The sequence below is a fragment of the Carettochelys insculpta genome, chromosome 12 (genome assembly GCF_033958435.1).
Source record: "Carettochelys insculpta isolate YL-2023 chromosome 12, ASM3395843v1, whole genome shotgun sequence".
Taxonomy (NCBI): Eukaryota; Metazoa; Chordata; order Testudines; family Carettochelyidae; genus Carettochelys; species Carettochelys insculpta.
In genome coordinates this window covers 32328019-32354597 of record NC_134148.1, presented here as the reverse complement: position 1 = coordinate 32354597, position 26579 = coordinate 32328019, and the positions used below count along the sequence as shown (strand labels likewise).

Here is a 26579-nt window from a genome sequence, read left to right as displayed (position 1 = left end):
GCTGGGAAGGCAACAGCAAATCTTTGTGAGATGGGCAAGCCCACACTGTGTTCTTCAGTCTTTAAAGAGGCTGTGCAACACCTAATGACAGGACAGCAGAGGCTCTTCAGACAGGTTTTGGCATCATCTGCATGTACATAATAGAAGAGAGCCCCAAACAGCAGACAGTGAGTTGGTGGGAGATCCTCAGGCAGGAGCACCAGTAGCTAGGTGTGTCCCACATAAACAGTTCCCTGCAACTGTAGGGAGCCTCAGGCAGTGGAAGACCTTGGAGCTACTTTTTCTAGCATCTGTGGTCAGGTGCCAAGGTTCAGTTCCCATCAGAGCTTAACGCAAAGGAAGAGGGGCACACACATCTTTAATCTCCTAGCACCGGGCTGTCATATTTGCGTTATGTTGCACCGTTTGCATGGTCAAATCAGCCACCCAGGTGGATAGAATGCTCCACCCATGGTAATTGCTGTGATGTGATGTGTGCTCTGGCTAGAGCAGCCTGTGTGTTATGTTTTTTTACAAACACAGTTTAGGTGCAGTGATTGAAGCTAAAACATCCCTTATTTTGGCATGAAGGGGAGGTGGGAATTTGTGCTTCATTCAGACAAAATTCTACCAAAAAATGGCTTTTCAAAGTTTAAAAAATTCTAACTCTTTTTATGATTCCCTGACTCCCAATGCATCTACCAGATAGAAGCAATTCACAGCCGAACAAGAGATAAGCATGCATGAGATGCAGGTAAACAGACCTTTTCACTCACATTCCCAACATTTTTGATGGTCATACCAACCCATGTAGTACGTTGCTGTGATGAACGTGATTAAGTGGGTCTTACTCACAAAAAGCTCATTAACAATTTTATTTATTAAGTAGTCTTTAAGGTGCTACAGCACTGCTTTTTATTTATTTACTTTGATTTTTTGTGAGGCTACAGATTAACATGGCTACCCTTCTGAGACTATTGTTAGTTGAATGGGTCATAAACCTGCAACAAGACAAGCCCCAGGATAGAATAGTAGGGGTGCTGTATTAAAATCATAGAATCAGACCAGTACTTTATCTATTCCAACATTCTGTCTCTGTCTGTGAGCAGACACACATATTTAGAGGATGGTATAAAATACCACCATATAATGGTTGGTGTTTACTCTGCAGCTTGGGGGTTGGTATTTGTTATCCAAACTGATATAAACTATGAATATTTTGATTAAACCCATCAGTGTTTCATCTTGGTATCATGTGGCAAAGTTTAATCCTGTATTGCATTTCAAAATTCTTGTCTTAATTTTAATTCCAATAAGTGTCATATCATTCTTTTATTCTGAAGTAGTGTCTATGGAAGCACATAATTTGCTTTCCATAAGGCATTCGTTCTTTTGTGGAGCGCTCTGATGACCCTTCTTGGTATTCTCTCTGAAGGACACTGGCCTAACATTCTCAATGCTTTCTCAGGATTGATGGATGTAAGTGCAATGAGCGTGGGTCCCCGATTAAAAATGACACGTATTGCCTCAAATCAGCATTGAAGTTCTGTGACAAAATTGTATGTGGGCCTGGGACTGATATAGCAGGGGATTTGTGGGTCAGGACTACAGCAAGTGACAGAGCTTGTGAGTAGAAAACCAGCACAGCACCAGCCCACAATATCCCATATTCAGCAGTGCTGTTGGTTCTTAGCTCCAAGAGTATTAAACTCTCTTACGAAACCAAAGTACAATCTTGTTACAGTCACCTTTCATTTTGGCATTATGGATAAGGTGTTGAAATATTGGGTGGGGTCAGCCATTTTAGACTAGTTTCTGACTGACAACAAAGGATCTGGTTACAGTTATGACTGTAGAAGGTGAGTGGGGTGAAAACAAGCATTACATGCTAGAATTCATGATTTGAAGTGGATATGTCTATACAGCACCCTTATTTCTAAATAAGATATTCCAGAAGAGCTGTTCCAAAATTGCTTATTTTGAAATAACACAGCTACACACAAAGGTGCATTATGAAATAGCACTTAGCTATTTTGAAATACAGCATCTACATATTTGGAGCCTATTTCAAAATAGAGCCATTGGATGCACTATGGATTATTTTGAAATAGGCTCTACTCCCTCTGGCTGCATCTACATTAGCAAGTTCTTTTGAAAGGTCCCATGCAGCATCTACACTCTACACTGAAAAAACGTTCTTTCGAAAGCAAATCAAAAGAATGAGGTGCTACTTTCAAAAGTGCTCTTCCACTCCTGTTTCAGGAAGAGGGCCTTCTTTTGAAAGCTTCTTTAGAATGAAAACATGTGTAGATGCTCCTCAGGGCCCTCCTTTCAAAAGATCAGTCCTCATAGCACCTGATTTTTCTATCCCTGACCCATTCTTTTGAAAGAGCAGGGGCTGTGTGGACGATCTCTTTCAAAAGAGCAGATCACTCTTTTGATCCATGTTTTTTGTGTTGACGCACTCCTTTGAAGGAAGTTCTTTTGGAAGAGATCTTCTGGAAGGGCTTCTTTCAAAAGATCTCTGTCACATACACGTAGCCTCCATATCTTAACAGCACCTGTTTCAAAATAGCTATTTTGACATAGGCACTATTTCTCATAGAATGAAGTTTACCAATTTCAAAATAAACCAACCACTATTTCTGAATCTTTTCAAAATAGTGGTTGCATTGTGTAGATTCTAGGATAGTTATTTCCAAATAACTTTGCTGTGTAGACCTACCCAATAAAAGCAGTAGAATAAGGACAATGGACTTTAACACACAGACTTTAATAAATTGAGAGTTCGGGTAGGTCACATGGGAAGAAAATTAGAGGGGAAAAAAGGCATCCAGGAGAGCTGTCAGTTTCTCAGAGACACAATATTAAAAGTACAACAGCAAACTATCTCCAAGAGAAGGAAAGATGAGAATAATGATAAGATGCCAATATGGCTCCATCAGCAGCTGTTTAATGTCATGGAAACCAAGCATGAATCCTACAAAAATTGTTAACATGGTCAAATTTCTAAGGATTAGTACAAAATGTTAGGACAAGCATGTGAGGACAAATCAAAAAAGCCAAGACATAATATGAAGTATGAGACAGGTCATGAACCCCTTGGGAACTGTTATCCAATGTCCTGAGAACCCCCTACTCCTGAGCTTATTTTCTTTGCCAGTTTGGGCCTATATAGCCTATATCTACACTACAGTGGTCTGTTGAAAGATATCTTCCAACAAAACTTCTGTCCACAGATTGCGGACAGGCTGCCCGGCCGCTCTCTCGGCAAAATGGCCCACCAGAAGCACAGCATACAGTGTTGCTTGGTGTCCTGGAAGCCCTGTCTGTTGACAGAAGGCCCCCCTGGAACATCCAGACTGTCTTTCTGTTGACAGAGGCATTCTGCCTCACGGGGGAACGGCAGAACCCTGTTGATAGAAGTGCCGCATTCTGTCAATTTACAGTCAACAGAATGCCTGGGGGAATATGGACGGTCCATGGATTTTATCAGTAAAATGCCAGTTTTGTTGACAAAACTGTCTAGTGTAGACATAGCCATTGAGTCAGATACGCTAGCAAACTGCAAAAGAGACTGAGCTCCAGGCCATGCTCTCAAAGCTGAACACTTTAACTGAAAACAGCGCAGTGAGATATGTCTCCAGAACTCATATACCAAGTTTCTCTGGGAGCTGAAACCTAGATACATCCCTCTTATGCTGTACAATATAAGTTCATGAAATTCATCTTTCTCAATGTAAAGAGAGGAGCACAGACTCCCTGCCCACCACCTCCCCTCCGTGATAACAATTATTTACACTGGGTTTATTAATAAACAGAAGTGATTTTTATGAAGTATCAAAGTTAGGATTAAAGTGGTCATAAGAGATAGCACACAACAATGTAAGTTACTAAGCAAAATAGAACACATGACCTAATCTTAAAACTCCAAAGAAACTAGTTACACGCAACATCTCACCCTCAAAGTTGTTCTAACAAGCTTCTTTCACAGACTGCAAAACCTTCCAGCCTGGGCCCAATCCTTCCCCCAATTCAATCTTAGATGTTTCAGCAGTCATCTTGGCCGTGTCTACACGTGCACGCTACTTCGAAGTAGCGGCACCAACTTCGAAATAGCGCCCGTCACGGCTACACTTGTTGGGCGCTATTTCGAAGTTGAAATCGATGTTAGGTGGCGAGACGTTGAAGTCGCTAACCCCATGAGAGCTACGTCTACACGTGAAGCCTACATCGAAGTAGCTTATTTCGATGTAGCGACATCGAATAGGCTATTTCGATGAATAACGTCTACACGTCCTCCAGGGCTGGCAACGCCAACGTTCAACTTCGACATTGGGCAGCACCACATCGAAATAGGCACTGCGAGGGAACGTCTACACACCAAAGTAGCACACATCGAAATAAGTGTGCCAGGCACAGCTGCAGACAGAATCACAGGGCGGACTCAACAGCAAGCCACTCCCTTACAGGGCCCCTCCCAGACACAGTTGCACTGAACAACACAACATCCACAGAGCCGACAACTGGTTGCAGACCCTGTGCATGCAGCATGGATCCCCAGCTGCAGCAGCAGCAGCCAGAAGCCCTGGCCTAAGGGCTGCTGCACACGATGACCATAGAGCCCCGCAGGGGCTGGAGAGAGAGCGTCTCTCAACCCCTCAGCTGATGGCCGCCATGGCAGACCCCGCAATTTCGAAGTTGTGGGACGCGCAACGACTACGTGTTCCCTACTTCGACGTTGAACGTCGAAGTAGGGCGCTATTCGCATCCCCTCATGGGGTTAGCGGCTTCAACGTCTCACCGCCTAACGTCGATGTTAACATCGAAATAGCGCCCAACACGTGTAGCCGTGACGGGCGCTATTTCGAAGTTAGTGCCGCTACTTCAAAGTAGCGTGCACGTGTAGACACAGCTGAGGAGATGGGAATAGCGCCCTACTTCGAAGTTGAACGTCGAAGTAGGGCACGTGTAGACGATCTGCGTCCCGCACCATTGAAATAGCGGGGTCCGCCATGGCGGCCATCAGCTGAGGGGTTGAGAGACTCTCTCTCTCCAGCCCCTGCGGGGCTCTATGGTCATCGTGTGCAGCAGCCCTTAGGCCAGGGCTTCTGGCTGCTGCTGCTGCAGCTGGGGATCCATGCTGCATGCACAGGGTCTGCAACCAGTTGTCGGCTCTGTGGATGTTGTGTTGTTCAGTGCAACTGTGTCTGGGAGGGGCCCTTTAAGGGAGCGGCTTGCTGTTGAGTCTGCCCTGTGACCCTGTCTGCAGCTGTTCCTGGCACCCTTATTTCGATGTGTGCTACTTTGTCATGTAGACGTTCCCTCGCAGCGCCTATTTCGATGTGGTGCTGCACAACGTCGAAGTTGAATGTCGACGTTGCCAGCCCTGGAGGACGTGTAGACGTTATTCGTCGAAATAGACTATTTCGATGTCGCTACATCGAAATAAGCTATTTCGATGTAGCGTGCACGTGTAGACGTAGCCCTTGAGTGGGGTAGCCAGAGAAAACTGCCAGTTCATGCTGTGTCTAGATTACGAGATAAAAATTAAATGTATTTATATCAGTTTTCTAATTCTGGAATTTATAAGTTTGATTTTGACCATCCTCACTTCCACTGTGCTCCCCACAAAGTCGAGTCATTGCTGCCACACACAAACTGGCTAACATCAACTGTTGCAGTGGAGCATTGTGGGAAGCTGTCCCACAGTTCCCTCATCCCTGTAGCATTCTGGGTATGATGGCTGGTCTTGATGTCATCTTCCCCCACTGCATTTTCCTCATTCTCCCCTCCTCATTCTCCTCTCCCTGAAAATATGTTGATCCCTGGAAATAATGCAGAGACCCTCAAAATTGGAAGAAACAATTTTTGGTTTCTTCCCACATTACATTGCCAACATGGGTGCAGCAACTGTATTCTCAACAGTCCATCCACTAGTCCCACTTCCCATCGTTGCCTGCATGTGATCCCGGAAATGAATGCAGGGCCCCAAATGTTTTTTAAAGCGGGAAGAAAGAGGATAGGAAAGCAAAGGAAAAAAAGAATTTTTGGTTTCCCCTGGCATCATCAAGCCTTGGTATGGGCAAAAGTGGCGGGGGGGCTTTGGAGGGTTGGGGGGCAGTCAAAGTGGTCCTTCCCTGGTGGCAGCAAGCTCCTTAGCCACCAGGGGAGACCTTTTCCCTGGCAGTGGCAGCAAGCCCTTTAGCCACTGGGGGAGACTTTTCCTCAGTGGTAGCAAGCCCCGGTATGGGCCAAGGGTCGGGGGTGGTTCAGTGGATGACCAGTTGAGATGGTCCTTCCCTGGTGGCAACAAGCCCATTAACCACTGAGGGAGAATTTTCCCTGGTGACAGCAAGCCCTGGTATAGGCCAAGAGGGCAGTCAGTAGTTGCAGGACAGCTGAGGTGGTCTTTCCCCAACCCAGCAGCAAAGCACCGAATTTCTTAGCTGCCGGGGGAGACATTTCCCTGGTGGTAGCAAGGCCCAGTATGGGCAAAGGGTGGGTGTCAGTAGTTGAGGGGCCAGTTGAGGTGATCCTTCCCCATGATGGCAGCAAAGCCCCCAGTATCTTAACCACCAGGGGAGACTTCCCCATGGCAGCAGCAGCAAAGCCCAGAATATCTTTCCAGCCCTTGGAGCCCTAAACACATGACTGGCAGCATGGTCAGCACTGAGCGGCAGGCACAGCCTTTTATTGAGTTGGGTTGAGGGCTACCCATGTGACGTGGCTGAGCGTGGGAAAGACCCGGACCATGTGGCGCCTGTGTGGGAGGGAACGGGGGGGGGGAGTCACAAACAAATATAAACCACTAAGAAGAAGTTTCTTGGCATGTTATGAAAGCCCAAACCCCGGCACAGCCTTGTTGACATGTGGTACGGCGGGGCTGGCGCTGGTGCCAGGCAGCACAGAAAAAAATAGCAAGTATACAGACAGAGCCGTGAACTCCCTGGAGGGGCTGTTTGAATGGGTCGATGCACTTGCAGTGCTAATAGCATAGAAAGAAAGAAGCTATTTCTCAGGCTGTCATACTAACATGAGCCCACAGCAACAGGCTCGCTGCTCTCGCTTCGAAATTCAGGCTGTTCCTGTTACTGGAGAGCGGCGGCCAGAGCAGAGCACTGAGGGGCATTGTGGGTTTCATATGGGACGCCTCTGGAGGCTAATAAATTCACTTTTAAGAAGTGGCACTTCCACACTTGCATTTAATTGATCTTCTGAATTCGAGCTTGACACTACACCCATCAGGTAACTGTGGTTTTGTAATCTCAAGATTAGTGCTCCCAAAATTGAGCTAATGGTCTTTACAGTGAAGACAGTCACCTGGTAAAAATCAAGTTAACTGAATTAAATTTGAATTTATCTGATAGTGTAGACACAGCCCAAGATTACCTCCACTACCACCCTTAAATAGGTTTTCCATAAGACGGGAATCCTTTGTGTTTGGTCTAAACTACCTTTCTGCTCTTGTGGAAAAATACAGCATTTCAAGATGGATGTCAGCATCAGGTGACATGGTCATATGTCTCTGCAAGGCTGCCATCTCCTTACATCATGGGCTGTTCCACAAATCAGCAAGAAAGTTAAGCCCCATTTTTACTTGCTAGTGGGTCATTATAACCCTGAACTGTAATCAGTGGCAGTCACCCAAAACAATGAATATTCCATTGGAGACACACAGATCAATATTCTTATCTTGATGTACAAATGCATACAAATGGGAAAATCATATTCAGAACACTAAAACTTTTCCAAAGATCTCTCACATAAAGTATCTGGCATAAAATATATTTCAGTTATGTCATATTCTTACTCATAAGCATATTTTCACAAAGCATATGGAATGCCTGGTCACAAGTTACACCTAGCAAGGATCTCCAAAGATAATCAGAAGTGGGTCTATAAATATATTAGGATCAAGATGAAGGAAAGTGTAATTCCTTATCTCAACAAGGAAGGAGAATTTATATCAGAGGACATTAAGGCAGCTGAGCTGTCTAACCCTATTTTGCTTCTGTCTTCATTAAAAAGGTAAACTGTAACCTGATGCTTAACATAAATAATATTAACAATAAGGTGGATGGAACACAAACCAAACGACAGAAGAAACAGTTTAAAGAATATCTAGATAACTTATGGTTTTAATTTGGAAAGGCTGGATGACATTCACCTTAAGAACTCACTGAAGCAATTTTGAAACCATTAGCAATTATCTTTCAGCTCCCATGGAGGAGAGAGGAAGACCCAGAGGACTGTGGAAGGATAAACCTTGTACTTATCTTTGAAAACTGTGGGGGGTGGGGCTGAGGACATGGAAGAGGACCTGGAAAATTATAAACCAGTCTTCCTAACTGGGTAGATATTGGAACAAGTTCTTAAGAAATCAATCTGTAAGCACATAGATGATAATAGGGTTTTAAGTAATAGTCAAAATGGATTTGTGAAGAATAAAGCATGCCAAGCCAACCTAATTTCCCTTTTTGACAGGCTTATCAGCCTCATGTGCGTCGGAAGCCCTTTAGCCTCCGGGGTTGACTTTTCCCCGGTGGTGGCAGCAGCTGCAAACATAATGTATAGTAAAAACTGTAATCTAGCATTTGGATAACCATTACCTAACTTGCATTTGCTCCTCTGCTGGCTGCCTGGCTAGATCCAGCGGAATGGAGCTGGCTACCAGCTACCTGGCTGGGCCTGGCTGCTGTGGGTCCAGCTGCTAGCTGCAACAGGGAAGCTGCTGTAGACCCAGCTGCCCCTGCTGAGGCTGGCTACTGCAGGGCTGTCGAAGCAGGGCTGGTTGCTGCAGGCCTGGTGGAGAAGGGCCAACTGCAACAGGACTGGCAGAGAGGGCTGCCAGATCAAGTTTCTCCTGTATCTTGATTTTCAGTAGGGCTCCTGACCATCCTACATTCCATTCTCATAAGCCAAAAAAGGACATGTGGTCAAGATTAAGCTGCTATAAGGAGAATGCACAATTGGTTGAAAGACTGTGCTCAAAGATAGTCATCCAGGGTTCCCTGTCAAGCTGGAAGGGTGTATCCAATGGGGTCGCACAGGGCTTTGTCCTGGTCTGGCACTAGACAACTTTTTCATTAATGACTTTGGTAATGGAGTAGAAAGAATGTTTGTAAAACTTATCAGAGAAGCACCCGAGTTAGTCTGTATCTTCAAAAAAGAACAAGAAGTCCTGTGGCACCTTATAGATTAACATATGTTTTGGAGCATAAGCTTTCATGGGCTTGCTTTTGCCCACAAAAGCTTATGCTCCAAAACATCTGTTAGTGTATAAGGTGCCACAGGACTTCTTGTTGTTTATAAAACTAGTTGATGACCTCAAGCTGATCGTAAGCACTTTGGAGGACAGGATTAAAATTCAAAGAAATCTTGATTAATTGGAGAATTGGTCTGAAATCAAAAAGATGGAAATCAATAAAGAGAAGTGCAAAATACTTCATTTAGGAAGGAGAAATCCAAGGCACATTTATAAAATGGAGAATGACTGGCTAGGCAGTAACATTGCTGAAAAGGAACGGTGGCTGATCGTGGATCATAGACTGAATATGAGTCAAGAATGTGATTCACTAGATAAAAAGGCTTCTATTATTCTGGGGTGTATTAACAGGAATATCAGATGTATAACATGAGAGGCATGTTCCTTCTGTGCTTGGCACTAGTGAGGCTTTGGCTTCAGGACAGTAACAAAAGTGATAAGTGGTATAAAAACCCCAGTCTATGAGGCAAGGTTAAAAAACTGAGCATGTTTAGTGTTCAGAAACGAAGACAGGAGTAAACTTTTGAGTGTTCAAATGGTTTAAGGGTTGTTATAAAGAGAATGGCCATCCACAGTTCTTCACATCCACCAAAAGATAGGACAAAACTTTCTAACTATAAGGTTACCTTACCACTGGAATAGGCTTTCAAGTGAATGTGTGGAATCCCTGTCATTAAAAGCTTTTCAGAATAGCTTAACAAACATGTGTCAGGGATGGTCTAGCAAGACTTATTCCTGCATCAGTGCAGAGAGCAAGACTAGATGTCCTCTCAAGGTCCCTGGCAGTCCTGTATTTCCACAATTCTGTGATTTGGTGCTGTGAAGCAATTTTAGGTTATTGTTGATAAGCATTATAATACCAGCATGTTCTGATTTTTTCCCAAGAATGACACCAAGTGCAACTTAGTGATGCCATCACCTAACATTGCTCCAAGAATCCAGTGATAAAAATACCATTGTTGGAACTTAAAATAGCTATAAATATTCCCTCTGCTTTGGCAGCACTGGGCTGAGAAATGATGGCTTGTGTTGATGTTTGCATTTCTCAATGGTATCTCTCTGCACTTTGTTATTTTCTACAAAGCTCCCACACACTAGTCTCTTTGTTTTTGTATCTTGTTGAATTGTCAATATCTGTTCCTATTCTTTAAGTGGGTGCTAAAAATTGCTTGCTACATATAACAAACTGCAAGCAAGTTATTTCACATTGTGTATTGTACACATCAGTCATTGTGTATTGTTTTGTTTGTTTCTATACCATAAAACTGCTTTTTTTGCAAACTTCATTATCCTAAGAATTAGGGAGCTTTCTGCTATCTGGCATCAGGGCAGACTTCAATAATAGTAGATCCAGGGAGTCTTTTGCCCTTCCAACACAAGTTCTTTACCTTATTACTTGCCGAAAGAAGGAACCCTCACCTTCCCACTGGGACACATGTTCTATTAGCTTCAGCTTGAAGGAGGGAGCCCTCTTGCTCTCGCTCTCTCTCACACAGTGACACAGATCAGGTATTTCCAGCCCCGTTGAAAAGAGCGCTTTCTGCATTTGGGACAGGCTACAGACATCCTTACCCCAGCCAAAAAGAGCCCTCTCCATCTGACACGGCCACGGACTCCACTACCACCAGCCTGAGGGAACCCTCTCTCCTTCTGAAACTTCCAAGACATAGGGCAACCATCCATCCCATTATTAATGGGAGACTCCCTCATCTAAGTTCTCCTGCAGGTGTTCTGCCTTATTTTTGAACACAGGAGAATTATCCCATGTTTTCCCTCCCTGCAGATCAGCCTGCTATCAGCACAGCCACAGCAGCTTCCTGTTTGTGGCTGGGGTAAGCGTGTGTTTGTGTGTGTGAATGCAGGCAGCTGATGGCCAGCCCGTAGCGTTCTCAGGCAGACTGCAGAGGCTTAAAGATGCACAGCCAGTAAGAGGAGAGGCAGCTGTGTGTGAGACAAAGGGATAAGGTTGTATAGGGGTGAGTGGTATGTGTGTGTCACCCCTCCCCCTGTGCATTCCAAAGCAGGGTTTCTCAAAGAGAGGGAGGAATCTGCCAGGCCCAATCCCTGGGTAAAGGCCCATCCCTGGTGGTTCCCCACAGGACTAAGTTCTCAGCATCCCCCCAGGCTGAAGCTCTGATTCACTGTGCCCCCCTTCGATTCCCAACACACACTGCTGAAGCTCTGATTCCTGCCCTATCCCATCCCCAAAGCCACATGTGGTGGTACTCAGACTGGGAGCAGCATGGCTGAGTCCTGCATGTCCAGTGCTCCCTGTGTGGGAGAAGCCTCCAGAGCCCATGGGTGGAGCTGCAGGGCATTCTGGTAGGAGCAGTGCAGTTCAGGGGACTATGGCCTTTTCTCCCCCTGCCCTGGCTAGGTTAGAACCAGGAGCCTGAGCCACAGGGCAGCTGCTCCTCCAGCTGGTGCTATGGTGCAGACAACCCTGGTGCTCCCTTCTCTGCTGCTGGTGCAGGGGGTTAAAGCTCTTCCTCAGCTCTCAGCCCCCTTTGCTCACATAGCTGGTAGGAATTGGGGGGTGGGGCAAACAGACCCAGCTCCACAGCTGGCAGAGCCCTCAGGAAACAAGGACTATCGGGGAGACCTCCTGGCAATGAGTCTCTAGCTCCCTATGCTACTCCCGAGATGAACATTGTCCCTAGCTCCCTGCATCCAGAGCTATCCACCTGCCTGCACATAGCTCTGGGTGCAGGGAGGAGGTAGGTAGAGACTATCCACCTGCCTGCACAAAACCCCTAGCTGCTTATCTTTTTTTAACCCTTGTGCTATCTTCTCTCAGCACCCTAAGCTGTTTTCAGGCTTCAAGTTGTGCACCACACCCTCTGAGGTTTAATTTTTGGTTGAGCCTCCCTCCCCCACAGCCAAGACAGGCTAGGTGGTCTGCTAGGGTGAAGAGAGGTAGAAGTATTGTTGCTTCCCTGGACCAGCCATATGGAGCTGGCTTGAGCCCTGGTGGTCCCTGACCCCAAAATCAAAGTCATACTACATGTACAGCCAAGCCCTACCCTCCTGAAGCCCTGGAATTTTTATAGCATATTCAGGTGCCTGGGGGGATGATACCACATAATTCTGATTGACTGACATTGAACTCACTTGAATTTGAGCAGTTTTACCAGGTGTCCCATATTCTCCATAGGGAAATATGGTCACCTATTCAGACTTCTTTACCCCTCCCCTGAGGGAGCCCTCTCTTCCTCTGACACGGCCCTAGATTCCATTACTGCCAGCTTGTGGGAATCCTCTCTTCCTCTGACACTGTCCCAGACAGGCTCCTTCACCCCTAGCCTGAGGGAACCCTTTCCCTAAAGCATAAGGTGGCACAGGGCATAATGACCCTACCACAGACCAAAACGCAAGCAAGATGCACTTTGTGAGAAAATTCACCAGAGACTAATTTAATTTCTCTGTGGCAAGGGCTGGCCTGGTTCTCTGCAGCATTGGGGATTTAACCTAACTTTTAGACAAAACAACAACTCTTCAGCTTCACTGATATACTGACAATGGCAAAGCTAAATGATCCTCCCCTGCTGGGTTTAATGGGGCTTAATTAGAAAGACAGACTCTAGCTGTGGTAGTGAAGCAGGGAGAGCATAACTTGAATAGCACCTGAGAAAAAGAGGGAAGAGATAGGCAGCCAACTGAGTACGTTCTTAGGAGTGGCTTGAGTTAGGGCTTATAAGAAGCAGGGAGATTTCTCAGAAGTGAGCTGCTAGAGACCTATATGAAGAGAATGTCAGTGAGGGCCAAGAAGCAGACGGTTTCAGTCAAACCTCAGGGGGCTGAAGAACTGTATGCTTAAATGTTGTTTGTGAGCTTTAAGTTGGGACCTTTAGTTACCTCAAAAAAAAAAAAAAGAACTATCGTGTGGTGTGGCTGGAGGGTGGTGATACAGAAAATCCAGAGAAGTAATCAGAAGACCCTGACTGGGATTGGATGTTGTGGAGCCAAGGAGGTGGCCATCTGTGAGGGTGTGAGAGGGGAAGTCTCTGAAATGCCCCATAAGGACACAGAGGGGTGTGCTAGAGGTGATGTGTGTGCTTTCACTAGGCTCTTCAAAAACTCCTCTCAGTGCAAGCAGGAAACTTGGTCTCCAAAAGACAGCCCACTCCCATTAAAGTGTGATATGTTACAATTGCTGTAAAAAGTACCAATGAATAAAGCAAAAGCAGCTTCAAAACCCAAACTATTTTGCTACGGAAATCTCATGGCAGAGCAGGCATGCATTTCAGCCTGCTTCCTGTCTGCCAAAAGTGCACTTCACTTGCTTATATGCTTCGTCTTCAGGCTGTGAACTGCAGATCAAAATAATGCTCCAGCCATGCTCCGCAGGCCTTAAGTTTGCACTTCAAAGCTCTTAAGCATTCAGCTGAGCCTTGCCTAGGGCTCTTACTCCTTGGCAGTCTCTTGCCCTCATTTTTGTCTACTTATGCTGCCTTTTCTGGCCTCTACTCTTTTAAAAAGCTGTGTCACTGCACTTCTTGCTGTCACCCTGGACTTCTTGTGCTTTCCTGAATCAGCTTCCGGGTCCCCATCCTGTCCCCCAAAGCCCTGCTGTCTCCTTCAAATGGTGAAGTATTTAGAGCAAAAGTGGATTTATTTAGTGCCCCTTACCATATTCTTTAGGACCGTGTCTATACTAGCAAAGGGGCGTGGTAATGAGCAAGTCGGGAGGATGATAATAAGGTGCTGGTACGAACATGCTGTGCCTCATTAGCATAATGGAAGCCATGCACAATTTGAAACCACTGCTTTTGAATCATGTGCTGCCTGAGTAGAAGGGGGCCTTTCTAAAGCCCCTTCTTCCTATTTGGTTTTGGGAATAAGGGGCTTTCGCAGTCTGGGGGGGTGGGTCTTTAGAAAGACCCTTGTCTACACGGGCGGTGCTTTCGAATCATGCATGGCTGCCATTATGCTAATGAGACTCTGCATATTCATGTCAGCGCCTCACTGGCATCTTCCCAACTCACTCATCACCATGCCCTTTCTGAAAGGAAGGGGCTAGTGTAGACACAGCCTAGATGTGGACTGACACTTTAAATAAACCCTTAAATATTGCCTACATCAGGCGGGGGAGTTTGATACTATAGCTACACACCAGTGCCAAATCTCCCAGGGGTTTGAGTCAGGCCAGATTGTTTGGGGATTTACTAAAAACCAGAATAGGCTAGTAAATAACTCACCAGAGCAATAGAAAATGGAGGAATCATCTCGGTGTCTCTAACCGTTGAACCCCCTGGGTTTATAGAGGCCGTAGGACTAGGAACTCTTACAGAGAACTGACTGGCAAATGGTTCTGTGTTCCAACTTCAAAGCTATGACAGCCCCCTGTCTTGCCCCTTCTCCTCACCCCTTCCTAGGAAGGAAATGATGCCTCCTTTCCTGGCTGTGACCTCTTTGCCAGGGCCAGCAGTGACACTCTGCTTAGGTTACATTGCAGGATGTCACATGAGGAGTCGCAGATGGTCTCACACTCAGGCCAGATGGGAATTGTACTCACGTGCCTCCCAATGCCACAGTCCCTGTGTGATGTTCCTGCTCAGCTGGCACTCGCTGTGGCTGCTGGCAGATCTCTTGGTTTGAACTCTTCACCACTGTGCTGGATTACAGGGTTCCCAACTCCTGCACTTAACAAGGAACGTAGTGAAATTTTTACATTTCAGTGGGACACTTGACAAGGTGGATGGCTTCTTGTCTAAATGACACTGTGATCCCCAGCAGCAAACAGATACAGTCTCTACTGATTGCGTACTTGAACCTCCTTTTAGAATGAATTTTGTGTCAAGCTGACAAGCTATTTCTATTGTTTTCTTTATGTCAAGTGAGAAGATCTTTGCTGCTTTTGTGAACAGGAACGTCAACGTATTTTGCAGAACGCTATTGTCTCTGTTGCATTCTCCCTGTGTTTATCCAGTGGTAAAAGCATTGGGTTGTGGGATTTGTCCTAACTCTGTTGTGAGAAGAGGCAAGCAACTGCAACTCCTACTGTTTTCAGCAGAAGCTGCAGGTGCTTAGGGTTTGGCTGTATGTTAGGGAAGACAGGCAGGCCTTACAGATACAACGTATTGAGCCCCCTTGGAGGAGAGGAAAAGCACATCTCAAAAACAGATGCCATTTCTTGTGCAGATTTACAAGTCTTGGCCTCGACTGTTTCTCAGTTTATTGTACATTAAGCGGGGAGCAGCCTTTCCATGACACCAGAGCAATTTCCTAGCATGAGTGCACATAGCCTTAGATGGGACTGAGCACCTGAAAATAGGCTTAAAAGAACTGGGAAAGGATGGGGGCTCCAATAAGTGTTTTCATTTGCTAATTTCTATGCTTCTGTAATGAACCCATTCACTTCATATTCTTATTTGAAGGAAACTATTCCTTCCAAACAGGTCTGAGGACATTCCCCATTTCAACCACCCATCTCAGCCTTCAAGGGCACAAGTCCTGGTCTCAGCTGCCATCTCCTCTGCTACCAAAGGAGGTCTTGGTGGGACTCTGTGGAACCTGGAATTCAATACAGGTCTCATTCAAGTACTGGGCCTGCAAACAGAGACTCTTCATCTCCTGCTTGGGCAGAGAGTGCTGGCACAGCCCCACAGTCCTGCCTGTCTGTAGAACAAGGCCCTGAGAACAGCTACCCAGTTCAGAACACTAAAGTCTACAGGAGAAAGTTTCAGTCTCCTCTCCCATTGACTTCATTATGGCCAGAACTTCACTCCATGCACCTAGCTGGCTTCAGTTGTATCCCTGTCTTAAAGCCAGATCCTTCCATCTGGAAATGTCCAATATTAGGATTCCCTCTGACTCCACCGTGCCTAGGGTGCAGGACCTTAGTGCTGTGATGGCTACTCAGAGTTTGATCAAGGCAGCAGCAACTAAAACTAGGCTGAGAAACTAATTCTGTGCTATCTCAGGGCTGAGCAGGATTTTCCCTGCAACTACTTCTCTCAGCAGCTACTGGCTACTGTGGCTTCAGCTACCACAATTGAAGAATAGAGGGATTCTTTCCTGTGCTGTCAATACTCAACTCTGGCAGGAAACCCAGGGTGTGGAAGAGACTCCAGGGCTGAGGGGTGAGGAACAGAGGGTGGGGAATCTGCTATATGGATGAGAAGGAGGGAGACGATAGGTGTCTAAGGGCGTAGGGTAAGAGAAGGAATGGGATGGTGGGGACAGGCAAGAACAAAGGACAGTTGGGGAACAGGATGAGAGGTAGAGTGAAGATAAGTAGCAACTGGTTTGCCAAGACTGGAGACAGTGGCAGAAACTGGCGTGCTGGGGCAGGAATCAGGCACCTGTTGAGCAAAGAGATGAACAGGAAATTGGTGCCGGAGAAGGGGGACAAAAAGGGATTAGACAGAGGGAGGAAGTGAGAAGGAGCAGACAGGGACAAAAAGGCCAAGAAGAAATGGGACAGGAGAGGAGGTGGTGACAGACAAAAGGGTTTGTAACTTCCAGAGCATAGTTCTGGATAGACCCCAGAATTAAACAATTAATTCCTGAGTTTTGATGTTCTTTTGTTGTGTAGGAAGCTAGCGTGAAACCCACTGGTGAGTTATACAGCTCCATCTCCTTACAGTGGCAGGGCCACATAGCCAATAATCTGCTGCTGCTACCAGTAATTCCATTGCCATATGTGTTTAAAGGCTGTGTCATAGATTTAAAGATTCCCAACCCTGCTGGTGACTCGTGTGGGGTAATGTGGGATTCAATATTGTTCAATGAGACCGTGTTACATTTGTTCAATTTACGCATTTTTAAAACACTTATTTAAGAAATTTATTTAAAACCATACTACCTTTAAAAGAATGTTAAACTTTGACAAAGTCAAGAATTTAAAGTTTGGGAGCACTAGAATTATCTTCCCATGCAAACTTAATTTGCTCCTTCCTTGTGCATAAGCATTATGATACCATTTTCAGGTATGTGATCAAATACATTTTTTCCACAAGTCCCCTTCACTCAATGCACAGAACAGATTGTGCTTTGGGAATGAAATAAATCTGTATGGTTAACAAGCTGTTGTCTGTTGGACCCTGTCTCATTTGTTGCAGAAGATGTAAGGTGTGTTGTAAAGGGAGTGGTGGATTGCAACAAGAGAGAACAGTCCTTTGGTTATCTTAGCTGAATGCTATAGAGTTAGTTTGTCTTTCCCTCTGCCACAGTGTTCAGATGGGATGCTGGGCAAATCTGTTATATCACGTTTCATCCATGGTCACTAATTGTGTGTCCCAAACATCTTCTGGTAACGTAACCCAAGAAGCCTGAAATTTGATTTGCAAACGTCCCAAGATTTCACAAATGCAGCCAAGGTTAATGGGAGCTGTGCTCTTAACATGCCACGTTCTTTGAAAAATTGTGCCCCACACTTCTTGAATTGGGTCACTCCTAATTATCCAACACTTTTGTCTTCGTGTCTGCCTGAGTTCCCCATACTTAAAATGGGGATAGTGAAAGCATCTTAACTCACAAGGTTGTTATGAGATCAATTCATTATTGGTTGTAAAGATCTAAGATATTACAATGAAAGCACCACTGTGAAGCCCAGAAGTAAATTAAAAATCCAGTGTTGAATGCCAGGTTTGGATGTATACAATGAATACTGCATGGGGCATGCAGTGAGCAATGAGGATAAAATGAAATATTGAAGAGCTTACTCATTCACTGAGCACTATTCATTCTGTGCATGGAATGAGGCAGAAAACCAGTGGAAAAAAATGTATCATAAGATACACAAGGGGGCTGCATTGAAGTTGCATGGACAACCTTAATTCTAGCATTGCCTAACTTCTCAGTGCTTGACTTTTCAACCAGTCTATAGCAGAAATAATGCACATGAAATCTGCCTGAAAACATAGAGCAGTAATGTATATTTATATGTGAGTGTCCTGCATAAATAAATGTATTTATCCATCACAGTAGCTCCACTGTCATATGCGTCTGAAAACCTCTAATTTGTCCCCTTCCCCTTCATGTTTTTTCTTCCCTACTGGTACTCCATATAAGTCTATGAAGCATCATTGGTTGCACACAATACCATGCAAAACAATGAGAGAATGTGTTGATCTATTTTGTCTCCATTTATACGTAATGAGATCTTATTTGAAGTTTTGCAATATTCTACTAGTATTTTTAATGATTCTTTAGCCAAACTCTGCTGTAATTTACACTGGTCCAGACGCATTGGCTTTGTCTACGCTGGGGATTTGGGCAATGCTAGAAAACGTGTTAACACATTTTAATTGTTTAACACCCATTAGTAGGCAAACAAAGGCAGCCATGTTTTAAACACTTAGCAGGTCACGGCTAACTTTGAGGACAACTTGCTGCCTCGAGTAGAGTGTCATGGATGTCATATTGTAGAGGTACATCACTTTCTATGGGTGTAGGTATTGGTATGTGAGGTGTAGGGTGCTTGCAGTCTTAACAGCCAGGCTGACAGCCACTGCTGCCCCAGGGGCAAGGTGCGTGTGGGGCCCAGATCCAGGTTCCAAGAATGGTCAGAGCCTTGGGTGGACAGGGCGAGGCCAAGGGCAGTCAGCCCTTAGCACTGCCCAGAGCAGCTGCTGCTCCTGGCCCTCAGAAGCTGCATGACATGGCAGAGTGACACTCATGCAATGATTCAAAGGGCATGAAGCTTCTGGCTGCTGCTACTGCGGTAGCTCCTGGCCCCTTTGAAATGCTGGGCCACTGTGCAGTTGCCCTCTGGCCTTCACCCACCCAGGTCAGTTGGCCTGGTCTTTAGGCTCCTTTTGAAAAATCCAGCCTAAAATCCTCCTCTGTATTAACTTGCCTAGAAGCCGCCTTAGTGTTTGGCAAAGTGCCCAGGTCCTATCTCCTGACTGCATGCTTCTCACCCTGGCAGGAGACACAACAATTCCTTGCTGCCTATCTCTTCTCTCTTAGTCAGTGTGTGTGTCATGGATAATCTATGTGCAGCTGTTTCCGCATTGAGCCTGATGGGCTGTGGAGCAAAGCTCCCAGGCACAGACCAAAGCCATCTTGCATGACAGACACAATATTCCCTCCAGTGGAGAGTGATATGGGGGAATGTGAATTTCTAGCAGACAAGATTGAGTTATATCCCTTTCTGGCCATTAAAACCAAATCTGTCCCAGAGGTTGTGGATGGCTGGAGGGAGGTATGGGCCACACAACTGCTCATGCAATTACACACTAATTTGCAGACACAATCAATGCAATTGTGCATACATATAGGTTAACCGTACCTGCAGCCGTGGGTAACTAGAGCCCTGTGCAGATACAAATTTCTGCCTCTGGATAGCTACAGCCAAAGCTAGAAATTTGTATCCATGCAGGGCTCTCCTGGTAATTGTGTATGTAAGCTACGTTCACAACTGCTCTTTGTTAATGGAGACAGAGCTGTCCCGTTCATAGGATGGACCAGGTCAACTGCTCTGGGCATCATGCTTCAGTGGGACCTGCACTTCAGGGGTATATAGACAGGGCCATCAGCAGGTCTGGCGCTAGCAACAGGGGTCAGACCCATGCCCTCCTGAATGCTCTGCGCTGGGTATTAATTTCTTTTTCTTGCCCGCAGCCCTACTGGACTTGGGCTTCTCAGTCTCTGCAGCAGGTGACCCAAATGCACTGTTTTACTCTGCCAGGTCCTGGAGTCACCTGCTAGCTGTTACAGGGACCTAGTGCTCCCCATTATCCCATCCACAAATGTCACTCCAGCAGGCTATATTGAACAGGTTGCTCCTGCCCTTGCCTTTCCAGGCTTCCACTTCAAAGGAACCAACAGGCTCTTCTCTTTTCTGATGGTGGGACCCTCTATCAGCAGCTCCTGACCACACAGGAGCCCCCTCATTGCACAGGGAAGCTCTAGCCAGTCTCCAGCCACATCTCTCATCCCTTGCCCAGCACTGGTATCCTCTCAGTGCTTCACACCTTCCCCTTTCACTTCCATTTCTCCCCTCTTCTGGCACTGGGTGGTGGAGGCTTGCCACAAGGGCAGGGGCAAACTTTATCACCCCTCCCCCTGCCTCAGGATCCCCCTGGCCATTTTCAGCTCTCCAGCAGCAGACTCCAGCCTTGGGGTTCCCCTCTCCACAGTACCAGGGCCCACAGTAGAACAGGCAAATTACAGAAGAGCAGAAGAGAGCTTCTAACAACTCCCATTGTTTTATGAGCTTCAAAACAAAACTTTTCCAAGTGCTCTAAAATCTGAATGGTTACACTGAATTGCTTGGGAATCTGCCTCCTGGAGAAGTAGTATCACTAGTGATCCACATTTTGGGACCCCTGAAATACAGGCTACCCCCTACCCTCACAGAAAAAAACGCACCTTGTTCCCTGCAGAGAGTGAGGTACTAAATGTCTGGCTGAATGACAGCCAGATCTCATTGTCTTCAATGAGACAGATGGTGTGAACTTACCTCACCATCAGTTAACATAACTAAGGACAAGTTAATAGCCACCCTCTTAGATCAATGGAGTTTTGGAATTGATGCCTGCTGGAGGGAGCTGCAGTTTGTGAGTCAGTTTGTGGTGGCAATTCCACTTTGATAGGAGGGTGACTGGTCTTTGTTGGGGGAAGTGGTGAATTATGCATGTGAATGCTTCCTGGGCAGGGACAGGCATGCAGGGAGGATATGCTAGGAGGGGAATGTATTGTGTACTGCAGTCTGAAGGTCCCTGCTCTAGATGTCTTGAGGTGGGAGACTGGGGAGGTTCCCTGTATTTAGGGAGGACAGGAATTAATTGCCAGTTCTAATCATGGCAGATGGGGAAGCCTGCAGGTTGATGGAGTTGGATCAGGGCCCCATTGCCTGTAAAAAAAAAGTTAAGGGGGCCCCATATAAGTGATTTTCCTGGGCCCCACACCTCTCTAAGGACAGCCCTGACTGGAGATGAACTTAAACCAAGAGCATGGTCTCAAATGCTCAAAATTTTGGGAAATTTGGCTCCATTTTCTGCCCCCACCCCTGGCTCTTTGAGGCTGAACCTATCTTAACAAGGTGCTGAATCAGAATATCAAACAACCCAGAATTCTGGATTTAGGTTTAAATTTTGGAGAATGGGCTTATTTCCCACCTGTACATGAGCAAGGCAGGGCATTTCTTGTTACTGCAACTATAGCTTTTGTGACAAAGGTCTAGTAGTCTTAATATAAGGGAAAACTAGACACCTTATAGTTGTCTGGAACTCCACGTCCCTTTACTCTGAACTACTTTATTCAGTGGAGAGTCACCATCTTTTATGGCAATTAATGTGTCCTTGGAAGCCAAAGATTTGTTCTTAGGTTTCATAATAAGTTGTATTTAACACTTCCTTCATGTTTTCCAAAGAGAACAGAGAATGATGGAGAATCTCCTTCTGAAGGGCACTGCCAAACTGCACAGAAGAGAGTGGATTTGTTCATTTCCAGTTGTGCTAGTGATTCCTGGAGTAGCATCCGCTTAAGAGGAAGTTCGGAGGGCAAAGCTAGCCCTTAATGCTTTGTGGGAGGGACTGGTTGTTTATTTCTCTTCAGACTATTCACTCGGAAAAATGCAACTTGTTTTTTAAAGAGGTACTGTAGGTTGAAGTGGAATTAATGGTGGTAACAAAACCTTCATGATGAATATCATTTAAAAATTGGGCAATCCAAAGGTTCTGCAGGGAAATAACTGCTCCTGGCTTCTCTTCCCCTCTCCCTTCCCCCTGCCCCCAGCTTCCAACAAATGGATACTTTGGCAACAAAATCTGTGTCTTTTCTGAAACACCTACCTTGTGGAGGATGCTACAGCGCTGTGTTTTACTTCAGTTTGTTATCGTAAGAGGTCTTTTATATCTATTAAATGCAATTTTCAGAATTGCTGCTGGCTCTCAATTGAGGTTGGTGCAAATTTGATTTCGGTAGGTGGCAATAAATCTCACCCCATCTTTTGTTTCTGGTCCCAGGCTTGCTCTTCTTTTATCATCTTGGAACAGTGACAGCAAAACAGTTTGTTTTAGTGGCTAAAGCCTAAGAGTGAAAGGTAGATGACCTGGCTTTATTCTCAGATCTGACAGAGACAGACACTAGGCCAATAAAAGATATTACCCCACCTGCCTTAATTTCTATTGGTCCTTCTGTAACATGTTTAACCTGTATGCTTTTGCTTCCCCAACTGGACAGCAACTGGGGCTGGCACTCATATACCTTGCTGAGAACTTGGAAGGTTTAGTTCATTAGAATGATATGGACTGTCACCCTAAGTCATGTTGATAGGCCGTGCTTTTTTTTTTTTTTTTAACTAAAAAGAGGAGCTGATACTCAGCCAGCTTCTCCCACACTGCCCCCCATAGCCAATCCCATTGCAGGGGCTGCCCTGAAGTGCCAGTACTCAGTACCAGAAAGTACCAGCACAAAGAAAGCACTGTTGATAAGTAACTGTTTTATAAGCCCTATTCAGAGCACAATTGAGAGTGGCTCAACATCAATACAGCGCTTTGAAATCTTGGCATAACATTCCTTGTGGAAGGACAAGGCAGCAGTAATAGTCTAATGGAGATAAAACTGTACTCCTTCTTTTCCTTCTTGAGAGAGAGATTTCCATTAAGCAGCTTGTTTGGCAAACTTAGTGCTTCCCCCTCCCATCAACGCTGCAGATCAAGGGGAGGAGGGGCAATGGTCCACCTGACCTTTTCCTGTGATTAAAATGCTGAACTGATGAAGTCACAGGAACAAATGGACTCTGCTCCTCCAGGAATAAACCAGCATCATAGGCCAAAATGGGGACAGTTTCTAGAGGAAATTGGAGAGAGGAGTGCTACCCTCATGAGATTTTCTCTGTTGGGTAGAATCCTCCTTTGGGGATGTTCCTCATGTGTTTTGAGGGCGTGCTTGCCTCAGGCTAAGGTCCAATTCTGAGCAGCCATGTTTCAGATGGAACACTGTGGGCAGGGGGCCGACAGCACCATGGGACCCATGGAAAAGTGGGAGGGGGGTTTGGCTCCATGCCCCCGGAAGGGGTGGGGCCAGTGGTGGAAGAGGCAGGGCCAAAGGCAGTCACCCATAGCACTGTTGGTGGTGATGGGCCCCCCACAGCTGTGTAGAGTGGTGCTACCAGCACTTCAAAGGGGCCTGGAGCTCTGTCCACCACTGCTGCTGAAGCGCCAGGCACCCTTGAAAGGCCAGTCCCCAGGGCAACTGTCCCTTTTGGCATACCCCCATTGACAGGCCTGACCTTGGGGAGCAACTTTAAGTGTAAACTCTGAACACTGGGCATCTGAACAGGAGGCAGCCAGTGTCTGGCTGAGCAAAAGGGAGGGTCGTGTTTCCAGTGGACATGGGCAAGCTTGGTCCTAGTCTTGTCACCATAAAGTGTTCAGGACCATTGTTACACTGGACGTGCCCAGTTATGATTCTAGATGAGAAAGGACTGGGAAAAAAATGGGAGACAAAAATACTTTAGCCCTGTGGTGGTCCTGACATTCAAATAGTACATTCTGCCCTGACAGGGACTGGTTTCTAGCATTAGCCAAATGCTGCTGCCAGTTTGTCACTGGAATATAGCCCTGCCTCTCAGACACCAGATCATCTCATCAAGACCGTTTGCTCAGTGTTAGGGCAGAGAGACATCGGTTGATGTCTGACTGAGTAAAAGATGGCTTTTGTAATCTTCAGGTAATCCATCCCTTTTGCCTTCTTGCCGCCAAAATTTCATTACACAGTGGATCATTGCCGCACTGTGGGTGGGAAGAAACTTTTTCAATGGAAGGCAAGGATTGCGTAAAACACGAGTGACATCACTTTGCAGTGATTCCTCAGAAACTGATGGATGCACAGTTCAGCTTCTGCTGCCTCATTGGCTGTTCATGTGTTTCAGGACCATATGTAAATCCTCAGTTCCGAGAACTCTGAATTCAAGCAGAGCTATTCTAGGTGTATTGCCATGAGGAGAATGAGTGTGTGAATGGAGGAGAGTGGCATGTAAATTGATATTGTGCTTTTTGCCTTTTTAGGTCTGTGAATATTGGACCAATGCTATCGCTTAAATTTCTGTGGGTGTCGAAGGCCTTAAATGAAGAAGCAGTGCAGTCCTGCTGCACAGGGTGAGGCAGTAACAGGCCAGTGAAGGTGGTTTCTTAGCTTGGCTTCTCTTTTATTTCTTTGCTGTTCTCCCTCAGCCACATTACCCAGAGATCTCCTCTTTGGGGTGTGTTAACTAGTGCAGTAAGGCAAGATGGCATTTCTAAGTTTAACTCCTGTCACGTTTTCCCACTGAAAGCTTGGAGGTGACCTCATTTACTTGTACAGGGCTAATAAAACGCCAGCTGAACAGATATACATGGGATGAGGTCAAATGTGCTTTTTGTGCGCAGCCAACCTGGCAAGTCCATGAGTAAAAAAAAAATCCTTCTTTTATATGGAGGAGTCCGCTTTCTTTCACTCTGTATCTCGTTCATGAGTCACAGATACATTTTAAAGGCATTGTTATAGAGTGGTCTCAAAGATAAGCGTACAGGGCATACTCTTCAAAAACTTGGCTTCCTATTAAGGGAGACTAGGGTTTTGATATTAAAGAAACATTGCCAAAATCTAAATGAAAGGTGGTTTCTAAACAATGTTGCTATTACCCTTGTTGTGCTACTAGTCATACATGTTAGTTCATTAACAGCTTTTCATAATAGAATTTATTCCTCATTATGATTTGGAAAACTTAAAAGCTTAGCTCTCCCTTTTCCTTGTAACTACTTTTTATGTATCTGAAAATGTTTATTATCTCTCCTCCCAGTCTTCTCTTTTCCAAAATAAGCAAATCCATTTTTTTTCAATCTTACATCAGATCGTGTCTTCTAGACCTTTGTTTTTGTTGATCTTCTCTGGACCTTCTCCAATTTCTCCATATCTTTCCTGAAATTGACATAATCCTCCACCTGAGCCCTTATCAGCATGGAGTAGAACACAGTTACTTCTGAAGCCTTATGTACAACGCTCCTACTAATACATCTCAGAATAATATTTGCTTTTTTTTTGTAACAGTGCCACACTGTTGATTTATACTTAGTTTGTGGTCCACTATGACCCCAAGATCCTTTTCTGAAATACTCCTTTCTAGGCCATCATTTCCCATTTTGTGTGTGTGCAAATGATTGTTCCTTCCTAAATGGAGTACTCTGCATTAGTCCTTATTGGATGTCATCTTCTTTACTGTAGATGATTTCTCCAGTGTATCTAGATCATCTTGAATTTTAATCCTCTGTTCCAAAATACTTACAATGTCTCCCAGCTTGGATATTGTTCCCAAGCTTCATAAGTGTATTCACTCTATGCTACTACCTAAAAATAATTAATGAAGGTATTGAACAGAATGGATTCCTGTCAGATCCTTTTCATTACACCTTTCTAACAGGACTGTGAGCTATTGATAAGTACTCTCTGGGAATGGTTTTCCAACCAATTTTGCACCAATCTTATGGTAGCTCCATCTAGTTTGCATGTCCCTTGTTCGTTTATGAGAAGGTCATGTGAGATGGTATCAAACACTTTACTGAAGTCAAGATGTCCCATATTAGAAAATAAAATTAATCATTTTCAGTCTGTCTACAGTAGGAAAAAGACATGCTGTTGATTGTTGGCAGCCATTTGTTTCCACTACTCATGCCCCTGCAGGTGTTAAATAGAGCCGACTGAATCAAAGACATATCTTTTTGTCCCAGATGAAGTATTAATGACACTGGGCTAGATAAGTGCAGCCAGCAGGGCACCACAGCAAGAAACAAGAATAGAGGTTGAATTTTATTAGGAAGTTCCTTACTCTACATTGTCACTCCAGCCTGCAAAGGGTAAATGAATTAATGTACAGCAAAGGAAGATCACCCTAGTGGCAGAGTTTTCTGGGCCCAGGACTATTATAATATTGACTGAGGAAAAAGCATAGCTGTTCCCTTACCTTGCCTCATCTGAACGAAACAGAGGAGTAGGCCTTGCAGTGACTCCATCATCTCTATTCATTACGGCTATCTTATTTCCACTTAGTACAAACTTGCACTTGCTGTGTGGCTTTTCAAGAGGACTGAAAATGCCCCATATTACAGACTGCTCTTATCTCCGAGTCTATGGTTGTATTAACAAGCACACTTGGACATTTTTCCTGGATCTCAGGGACCACTTGGATTATGACAAATACTTTATCTTGCAAAGATTTCTTTAATTTACAAACACATTTTTTTTGGGCAACTCTGTAGTCCCTGGAGTGTCCACTATAAAGTATTCTGCATGCAGATTGTAGCATTTGTCTTGCTGTTTTTTCAACATCACAAGAAAAATCAACAGCCATAAAGCTGTTTCTCGTGTCATTTTTAAACTTAGCTTCCAGCTGTGTCCTGGG

General features: G+C 45.2%; 1 protein-coding gene across 5 annotated transcripts in view; it reads left to right on the top strand.

Moving 5' to 3' along the window:
• The window catches only part of AGBL1 (AGBL carboxypeptidase 1), a 453395-nt gene that overhangs the window by 501 nt on the left and 426315 nt on the right, over nt 1-26579 (top strand). For 2 of the 5 annotated variants that reach the window (XM_075007049.1, XM_075007045.1), the window contains exon 2: nt 24211-24300. The exons of 2 other annotated variants lie outside the window; for them this stretch is intronic. In XM_075007049.1, coding sequence (XP_074863150.1) covers nt 24270-24300 — 31 coding nt within the window. In that variant the 5' untranslated portion in view covers nt 24211-24269. Of the gene's footprint in view, nt 1-24210; nt 24326-26579 lie in introns of those variants that run through there. One more of the 5 variants, XM_075007046.1, reaches the window with a different exon arrangement.